We start from the raw sequence: 9,780 nt of genomic DNA on the forward strand, positions 1-9,780 counted from the left end.
TGCATTCGATAATTTCCCATTTTAGTATAAAAAATATATATATTTTATGCAATTAATTTATAATTATAAATTTTAAGTCAATATATTTTAGTATGAGGTATCCTCTTCTTCCACAGTAGCATTTTCCTGAAGTAGGACGGCATAGTCTTCGCTTCTGTCTCTCTATGTTGCTGCTAACAATCATGCATTACAGACAAAACATGCTTTGGAATTACCGTCATGATGGCTATCCTTCGGTGTTTCTAATCCGTCCAACTTCGTTTCTAGTTTCTCCAGGTCATCCAATTCCTGGGAATCTTTTTATTCTCTGCCTCCTGTAATAATATAGTAAATGACAAGTTCAAGGACTGGCGTTTCTTTTTTCTCACTTAGCCACTTTCCTTCCATTTTCCTATCCAAAACTTTCTTGGGAACCAAACATCTTCATCAGCCATGCAAAGTTCAAGTAATTCGTGTGGTAGAGATCATTATCCTGTAATGTATGTTCACTCAATTCCTGAGGCAGGCAGGCTTCTCCCTTCGGCAAGCCAATGGAACTCCATAGAACTTGACTTCCATCTAGTCCCAAAATCCAACACTGCCTACGATTCAATTCCCTCTCAGTACTCTAAATCCTTCGATTTTGAACTTGTTATTACTGATAGGGACTACTTTAAGCGATTTCTTTACGTTTCACTTGCTATTGTTTTTGTTATCATAGCACTTGTTCTACTAGTTCACTTCTTGCCCCACAAGCATAATCACCATGGGAATTCGAAGAATCTCACACTTGCCTTGAACCAAGCCCTGATGTTCTTCGATGCTCAGAAGTGTAATATTTTGCTTACTTTTTATTAGAGCTAAGATTATTTTTCATCTTGTATAGTTCTGTTTTATTGTTATTTCCAAATAATTTCATATAAATATATTCTTTCTGCAGCTGGGAATTACCCAAGTAATAGTCCAGTGAAATTCAGAGGAAATTCAGGTTTGAAAGATGGGGATTCTCTACCCGGAAGCCTTGTGGGTGGCTTTTATGATTCTGGGAACAATATCAAATTCAGTTTCCCTACAGCTTATACTGTTACCCTCTTGAGTTGGACTGTGATCGAGTATCATGAGAAATATGCTGATATAGGTGAGCTTGATCATGTCAAGGACATTATCAGGTGGGGCAGCGATTACTTACTTGAGGTTTTCGCTCCCCAGAATTCATCTTCCATTACACTATATTCTCAGGCAAGCTGTTTGAAAACCAAAAGCTCCAAGTGTTCCATATAATTGGTCTTGAACTGAAAGTTGCTGAATCATATATCATCATGTGTTGCAATTTTAGGTTGGAACTGGCAATAGCACCCAAGTCGATAACGATATAAGTTGCTGGCAAAGACCTGAAGACATGAGCTATAAAAGACCTTTTTCAGCTTGTGATGGCACAGCTTCTGATCTAGCAGGAGAAATCATGGCAGCATTATCAGCAGCATCAATGGTATTCCAAGAAGATACTGCTTATTCACGAAGACTAATCCAATCTGCAAAGATTTTGTTTGATGTTGCAACTAAGAATGACTCAGATCACGTACAAGGAACTTACACTGCTGTTGATACTTGTGGAGGAGAGGCAAGAATGTTTTACAACTCATCTGGCTACAAAGATGAACTGATATGGGGAGGAACTTGGTTGTTCTTTGCTACTGGCGATGTTTCTTACCTCAGATATGCTACCAATCATTTTGGTGCAGCGGAGGAAGAGGAAACAATATCAGAGAAAGGTGTTTTCTATTGGAACAACAAGCTTACTGCTACTGCGGTAATTCTGATAGAAACTTCTACAAGGTTGAGAAAAGATTTAATTTGTGAATTTGATGTGTGGATAGTATAAAAACCTTGAAGAAACCTTGCAGGTTTTGCTAACAAGACTTCTATACTTTCACGATATGGGATATCCCTATGAGGATGATTTAGGATCTTCATCAGATGAAACCAACTTGCTCATATGTTCCTATCTTTCTCAGGAAACCTTCAACAGAACACCAGGTAAGTTTCGTGATCCAATTTGAACACAATGCACGTAATGCAATATGTGGATATATTTACAATAAATTGTGCCTGGCCATCCCGAGATTCATGATATCCCAACCATTTCTTGATATAGGTGGATTGATCCTCTTAAGTCCCAATAACAGCGAACCAATCCAATTTGCTGCTACAGCATCTTTCCTCAGTAAATTATACAGCGACTATCTTGAACTCACACGCAGTTTGGGTTTGACTTGCAGCAGTGATAATTTTTCCCTTGAAATGTTGCAAAATTTCGCCATGTCTCAGGCAAGCACATGAAGCATCACAATCTGGAATATTGCAGGCTATGACATTAGATATGGTCTTGCTATTGCTTTTTATTTCCTCCATTCTTATTTTTCAGGTAAATTACATCCTAGGGGACAATCCTATGAAGATGAGCTACATGGTTGGCTTTGGGAACAAATATCCAACCCAAGTTCATCACAGGGCTGCATCAATCCTTTGGGATGATAGGCACTACACTTGTGAAGAGGGAAACAGATGGCTGTACGCCAAAGATGGAAATCCAAATATTCTTTATGGAGCCATGGTTGCAGGACCAGATCAAAATGATAATTTCTTGGATAAAAGGGACAAACCACAGTTCACTGAGCCAAGCATAGCAGGCAATGCAGGTCTAGTTGCAGCTCTCATTGCCCTTCATGATCCACCACCTAATCCTCCTGATTCAAATGGCTTTAGTTTGGGCATAGATCAAAATGGCATATTTGAAAAGATTCATAAGCCTCCTCCAGCTCCTTGAGAGTCTTACAATTTAGTACTGGAAAAAATGAAGGAATTAAAAGAAGAAAATTGAACAGATGAGAAACTCTGATTGCTAATGGTTTGGTGAATAATTGAGTTCGAACAACTGTTTTCCAGGATATTTAGCTTTCTTCACTTTCATACTTTCAATTGAATGTTCCAGGTAAAATATGGGGGAAGCTCAGAAAATTTTTATAGCTAAGTACCACAAGTGTTCTAACAATGAGGCTGCTGCAATTGAAAATGCACATTACACCTTTCACAAATATTTCTGTAACATGAGACACAGAAACAGCATCTTCTCCTAGGATATAACCTTTCTTCTCTTCATTAGAAAGAACTCCAAGATTTTACTTTTTCTAAGAGTTATGAGTGCCATTGACTGGTTTCACTTCATTAGGCCTCTGAATAACATTGTAATAAATATAAATTACAGCACTTTTACTTGGTTAGCCTACCAAGTCTCACGAAAATGCATTTTGTTCAGAGCAGAGGATGATGTGGTCATCAGACTTTTGTATGAGAAGCGAAAAATTAGTTCCCACACCAAATTCTCCATGTAGCTATTCATAGAATTCATATTTACACTAAAAGGAAATGAAGTTGAAGAAAACTATAGGTTTTGTATAAAACAAAACTTTGTACGTATGTTGTGCTTTGATTCTGTGTTTTCTCCTTAGGTAGACTTCAGCTTATCCAACCTGTACAATGTCTGCAAAATTGATATGAGATAAGAGAGATCTAAGCAGCCAACCAAGAAACAGAAAGGCAGTGACCGTGTAACTTCAATGATGTGAACTTGGGCTCACCAGAATAGAGTAAATCTCTTCTAGAACAGGAACAAGTAGTGAAATGAAGGTTTCCATATCCTCTGTAAGTGTGTCATTGTTTTCATCTTTTGGCTTAAGGAGATCAATGAAGGTTTTGGTATCAGGAATTAATTTAAGAGCCACCTGCAATAACTATCTGTGAGTTCAAGATTTCAGTAACTAAGAATTCACCTGGTCATGACTCATGACGGATGCACTTGCTTAAGTTCTTTGTTCTTGATGTTTAATATCTAATATCTAGCATTTTGCGTAAGTTCTGAAGTGGGATTTGCTTTATAGGATTGATCCTAATCTTAGTTCAAACTAAAACCATTAGAGTAAAAAAAAATTGCCAGAGGTGGATAGATATAAGGAAATAGGTACAATTACTCTATATGCAGCAGATGAAATCCATCCATGCCAAGGCTTCAGAGTGATATTGTAAGACTCTTTCACAGCTTCCTCCATTTCCTGACCAGGATCCTTCACTATTCTTTGTAACAAAGCAACAGTAAAATCCAAGGATCTGGGAAGCAAATTGAATTTCTTTTTGACTTAAAATTAACCTTGATCAGCTGCTACAAATTTGCATAATTAATCTATATATGCCCTTGCAGAAACAGTCAGAATAATAATATTTGTAATCCAATAATTTAAAAAGGTGAAGCACATGAGTACATTATTATCGGCCATTAAATAAGCCAAAGGAAGAGGAATATGCATGAGAGGTAACCTATAACTTGTTTGTTTAATTGGAAATAATGTTAATGACACACTAAACTAAGTTGAACCCATGTCCAATATGCTTACCTGGTGAGCCAAACGAAGGCTTTACTACAGCTGGTTCCTTTTCTTGCATTGCCATCATCGGCCTCTTTCTTCAAAATATCCACCAAATTTGAGTATAGAGAAGAATCAGAATCACATTGCATCTCTATTCTCTGTGGACAAGACAAAAAAAAGAAAGTTTATAAAAGATAAGAGCAAGAAAATGACAAATTTCGGACATAGACAGATATGTCCATAGACTGATTGAAACAACGAAACCAGGAAAGCTTAAGTTGTTGAAATGTCATGGGGGCGTTTTTGTCATGAAAGAAAGCCATTTTCTTTTTTTACCTTAACATTCTGGTTGATGTCTTGTCTCAAAACTGCCATTGTTGGGCCTATCTTATCTTCATAAGGACAAACGTAAAAACCAGAAATTGAAGCTGATGTTCTCAAGTGAAAAAGATATGGAGATACAAGAAAAAAGGGAAGAAAAGAAACTGACCAAGAACTTGAATAACCAAATTGCAGACATATAAAAATGGCCTTGTGGGTATATAAGCAGCATCATGATTATCACTAGTTTTGAGCTGGATCAGCAAGGAAAGCTCTTCAATGGCATATTTTATCTCTGACCCCTTCTCCGTTTCTCTTTTTCTCTTCATCTCCAGGATTCTTGTATCTTCTTAATTATTACATATATAACTAACTGGGTTTCTTTAATAGCTTGGAAATTGTGCTTGCACTCTCTTGAGAGAAATTTGGCAGCCGACTGCCGTCTACTAAGAAAGGAGATTCTGATTTGGTAACTTCTTGAAATGTTTTAACTTTTATACATCAGATTTTTCTTTTCTTTTTTTTCATTTTTCTCGGGTAAGATAGTGATATTTGTCCTTGAAGTTATCTAATAGCTACAATTGCAATTGTTAAAACTTGTCTGTGTGCATCTGATGGAACTCATGCCATCCATTCATTCTCTGATGTATTTTGTGGGTCCTTACATTACAAAAGTGACAATAATAATTAATTTCCTTTTCACTGAGGGAGTATTTATCATCATGTGGCCATGGCGATAAGGTTTGAGGAATAATTGGCTATAAAATTTGGATTAATTTTAGCAAAACCCAGTGTTGATTAACTCTTGGGACAAGCACGCGGGCAGAGCTAATTTTTCAATATACAGACAGAATATGAAATGCATTATTGGACATAAAATTGTCTTAATTATTGTTGCTTGAACTAATATGAAAATGCTTTTACCCTGACTTAATGACATATGATTTGGGTTGTTCATGTTGAGAATCGTCAATTATAGTTTTTGAAACGTTCATTTAATAAAATTATGAACTTAAATCAAATTATTATGAGATAATTTAAGAAATAATTTTTGAATCGTCAATCTCAGTTTGATCCCTAGTTTAAAATGATTCAAAGGATAAATCGAAAAAAAAAAGTTTAAAATAATTTGAAAGACGATTTGAAAGTTGTTTGAGGGCAATTTAGAAAAAAAAAAAGAGAAAAATTTTGTTGATTTGAAATTAAGTTATATTTGTAAAAATATTTTATTTTTTTTTAGAAATCTTTCAATTAAAATAAAATAAGAAAAAAAATAATAAAATTAATTTATTTTTAGAAAAAAAATAAATTTAATTGAAAAATTAGAGATAAAATTAATTTTTTTCTTACAAAAATTTAAAAAAAAATGTATAAGGTATCATATTAGGATTAAGAAAAATCAAAGTTTTCAGTTTTATTATAAAATTTGATAATTAAAAAAATAAAAGAGAAAAAAAATTAAGGATATAAAGTAATAATAATAAATTAATTGAGATAATATTAAAATTTCAATAAATATATAAAAATAATAGGATAGAAAAATTAAGAGAGTATTAAAAATTAATGAGAGTATAAAAAATAATTATCTAGAAAAATTTGATATTTATATAAATAAATTAAGAGTGAGCAAATTTTTTTTATTTAAATCATTAATTTTATTAGGATTAAAGTTGATGATTCAATCTAATTTAAAATCACTAATTTATAATTCTTAGAAAATATGAAATTAAATGAAAACGTAAAAAAATAATTTTAACCTAATTTAAAATTAATTTTAAATTTAATCAATTTTAATTTAATTTAAATTTAAAATCGGATTTTGACCACACTTATATATGATCATTCATTTGGTAAATCCGTGTTTGAATTTTTATTCCTCGAATATCTCTACTAAAGAAAAAGAAAATATAATAATAATAATAATAATAATAATAATAATAATAATAGCAGCTTGATATACGTCAACACTTGCAAACCTTTTAAAAGGTAGAGGGAAAGTGGCATCGCTTTTTTTGACTTTCCAATCCAAGGGGACCTCTCGCGGAATCATATCATAAGATTATGTTTCACTCTTGTCAAATATTCCAATATTGCTAAACAAATCATATTTATAGGCGGATGACCTCCTTGCTCAATTGTGATATGTTATTGGACAATTAATGTGTCAGCAAAATTTTGAACATGAATAATGTATATAATAATTTTTATTTTATTTTTTAATTTAACTTCCATTTGAAACTCAAATTCCATCTCAATCCTGATATTTTTAAAAAAATTAATATTATTGCATTAAAATTTATTAATTATGTATAATTTTTTTAAAATAATATTCTCTTCATCAAAAACTTTGATTGAGATATTATCTATAATAGCCACATGGCCACCCCTCCATTGTTATGAATATGACTCATTAAAATTACTATTATCATTCTTTTATTTTTAATAGTACTTTTAAATATAATGAAATTGATGTATTTATAAAATTTATTTTTTTAAAAATGAATATATGGGTATTTTTATTTATTGTATAATGACATAAAAAAAATTCAAAAGAACTTTTTTTAAGAAATTCAAAAGAATTTTTACAAAAACAGTTTTTAAAAAATAATAACTAAAACTATAAACATTTTTCAGTTTTAAAAAATAAAAATAAAAAACTTACAATGATACCAAACGTACCCTAAACTCACCTATTTAATGTTGTGACAATAAATATAGATATTAGATATTTTAATCGGCTCCACTGGATTATATATTTAATATATAATTTACATATTTTTTAATGCGTAAAATTATAATTAATTTAAGATGGAGAATTATTAAATTTTTTTTTTATATAAAAGAGAGTAAAAATAAATAAAAATAAAAATTAGAATGTGGGTATATTTGAGTAAGTCCCGTGATGAGGTGGATATTTTCAATGGAAAATCAACCATACACATCTTGTTCGTATCCCTAAAATTTGAGATATAGACGCAAGTAAAATTTTTTCTCACAAAATAGGGATGGTTACGAAGAAAAAGTTGCTAATATAAGAAGGCAATTATTGTTAGAAAAACTGAGGCTCTAGTAGATAATTATGTGGTCTAATCACAAACCATAATAGGATGAAGCACACCACTCCTCAATAATTGCTCATAAATAAATATTTTAAAAATTAAAAAAAATAATTAAATAGTTTATTTTTTAAATAAATATTAATAATTAATTAAAATATTCTTATAATAACTTTAAAATGTAGAAAAATAATAAGTATAGATAAATGTATCGGGAATAATAATAATAAATAATTGTAAAGTTAAAAAAAATAATATTTTCTTAATTTTTTAAAATAACAATTAAAGATGAGATTTTTTTTTTTTAAAACACCACTTATAATGAGACAGAAGTAATATATGAAAGAAAAAAATACGTGCTTACATTAATTTGAGTTGCCTCTTAATTAATAATATATCTAATGTAATTGGAAATTTCTTTTATTATGGATTTTGTATTATGATTTTAGTGAGTGTGTTTTTTTTTTTATTATTTTGTTAAAAAGATATCAACTAGTTAGAAAGATTTAAATTGAAAATTTGTTGTGAGATTAAAATGGAGAAGATATATTACAATAATAGAGAGGACATAAAAGAAAAAGGAATTATGATTAATTAGCTTAAGAGCACGTTCGATTTAATTTACAAATATTTAAAATTTTAAATAGTTATATATTTAATTAAAGTACTTATAAGTAATTAATAAGTAGTTCATGAGTTTGATAAAAAATAATCTAGAAGTATATTTATTAGTAAAAAAATAAAAATAATATTAAATGAGATTTATGATAAATTAAAAAATAAATAAATAACAATAATAGAGTAAAATATTTAATTAAACTGGCTTATAAATATTAAAATAAAAAGTTAGACTTTCAATTTATTTATTTATTTTTTTACTTTACAAGCTCAATTTATAAATTTAAAAATTATTATAAATAAATAAGTCTTATATTTAAAGTTTATAAATTGAAATTGACTCTATAATCATGTCAAATTAAAAAAAATTATATATATATAAAAAAAAATTATGACTAGTCATGTAATTTATTTTATATATATTTCGACGTAATTAGAAGCCTAAGAGGATTTTTTTTTAGCTCCAATGACTAAAAAAATTAAATATTTTATGTATATTTATAATTTCAACTAAATTTTTAATTTTATTAATTTTGATTCTTAAGCTTTATATATGTTTTAATTTTAGTAAAATTTTTTTTATTGGTGAAAGTATATGAAATCACTAATATGATGTTCTAAAAAATATATATATTAAATGGGTTGGTTTCATTTTTCTCATTAAATAAAAAATTTTATGAATTGAAAGTTTTATTTCGATTACATGAAATTTTGGACATAAATAATCTAATTGGTAATTGAAACTAATATTAAAATTTTCAAATTAATAAAATTAAAATTAAAAATAAGTGTAAAAATTTAAAGTTTTTAATCTTTTTAAGAGGAAGTTTATATTATTATGATCAATTGGCTCAAAATACATAGTTAATAAGTTTAAACTTAAAAATATTAAAATTACTTAAAAAAATTTTAAATTCGAATAAATTGAAAAATAAATCAATAAAAATTTTAAAATGAATCTAAAAATTTTATTAAAATTGTGATAGTGACAATCAGACTGTCTTGAAAAAGAATTGGAGAAGAGAAATCACAGCTAAACGTATCTAACAATTTTCTCATTTCTTATGATTAATAAGTTAAAATTCAAACTTATAATACTCATTTTAATAATCTCATATTAATTAAGGTTTGGTTTTTTTCGTATAAAATATTTTATTGTAATATATATTTAATATTATTTAGCATTTAGGATACTAAAAAAAAATAAAAAATATTTTTATAGTTAAAAGAAAAATTAATTTTTTTAAATAAAATAACTTTATCTTTTCAAAAGGTAAAATTATTTTCTGAATTATAATAATTTTATTAAAATATGAAAATATTTATAAATATATTATATAAATATATATTATTAATCTAGTATTATATTTAAATAATAAAAAGTA

General features: G+C 28.7%; 2 protein-coding genes across 3 annotated transcripts; one reads left to right on the top strand and one right to left on the bottom strand.

Moving 5' to 3' along the window:
• Positions 1–107: 107 nt before the first annotated feature.
• On the top strand, positions 108–2,927 carry LOC110636378 (endoglucanase 9). Its single transcript, XM_021786051.2, has 6 exons — positions 108–811; positions 920–1,218; positions 1,316–1,789; positions 1,884–2,016; positions 2,135–2,307; positions 2,405–2,927. The coding sequence occupies exons 1-6, from the start codon at positions 433–435 to the stop codon at positions 2,804–2,806; spliced, it is 1,860 nt and encodes a 619-aa protein (XP_021641743.2). The 5' UTR covers positions 108–432; the 3' UTR covers positions 2,807–2,927.
• A 254-nt stretch (positions 2,928–3,181) lies between these two features.
• LOC110636379 (glycolipid transfer protein 3) lies at positions 3,182–5,206 on the bottom strand. Of its 2 annotated transcripts, none has more exons than XM_021786053.2 (6): positions 4,891–5,206; positions 4,737–4,792; positions 4,428–4,558; positions 4,002–4,143; positions 3,618–3,761; positions 3,182–3,520 (listed from the first exon to the last, which is right to left on the bottom strand). In XM_021786053.2, exons 1-6 carry the CDS (start codon positions 5,048–5,050, stop codon positions 3,485–3,487), a joined length of 669 nt encoding a protein of 222 aa, XP_021641745.2. In that variant the 5' UTR covers positions 5,051–5,206; the 3' UTR covers positions 3,182–3,484. The 2 variants fall into 2 exon arrangements, with proteins under 2 accessions (XP_021641745.2, XP_021641747.2); XM_021786055.2 differs by having other exon boundaries at positions 4,008–4,143; positions 4,891–5,201.
• Positions 5,207–9,780: the final 4,574 nt, after the last annotated feature.

The sequence above is a fragment of the Hevea brasiliensis genome, chromosome 12, assembly GCF_030052815.1.
Source record: "Hevea brasiliensis isolate MT/VB/25A 57/8 chromosome 12, ASM3005281v1, whole genome shotgun sequence".
Lineage (NCBI taxonomy): Eukaryota > Viridiplantae > Streptophyta > Magnoliopsida > Malpighiales > Euphorbiaceae > Hevea > Hevea brasiliensis.

Bases quoted from the DNA above. Each gene is read 5' to 3' on its own strand.
- LOC110636379 (XM_021786053.2), bottom strand. From the start codon at position 5,050: ATGAAGAGAAAAAGAGAAACGGAGAAGGGGTCAGAGATAAAATATGCC. The intron at 4,793-4,890 runs GTCAGTTTCTTT...GTCCTTATGAAG, and splicing joins TTTGGTTATTCAAGTTCTTG to ATAAGATAGGCCCAACAATG. The intron at 4,559-4,736 runs GTAAAAAAAGAA...TCTTGTCCACAG, and splicing joins ACATCAACCAGAATGTTAAG to AGAATAGAGATGCAATGTGA.
- LOC110636378 (XM_021786051.2), top strand. From the start codon at position 433: ATGCAAAGTTCAAGTAATTCGTGTGGTAGAGATCATTATCCTGTAATG. The intron at 812-919 runs GTAATATTTTGC...TTCTTTCTGCAG, and splicing joins GTTCTTCGATGCTCAGAAGT to CTGGGAATTACCCAAGTAAT. The intron at 1,219-1,315 runs GCAAGCTGTTTG...TTGCAATTTTAG, and splicing joins CCATTACACTATATTCTCAG to GTTGGAACTGGCAATAGCAC.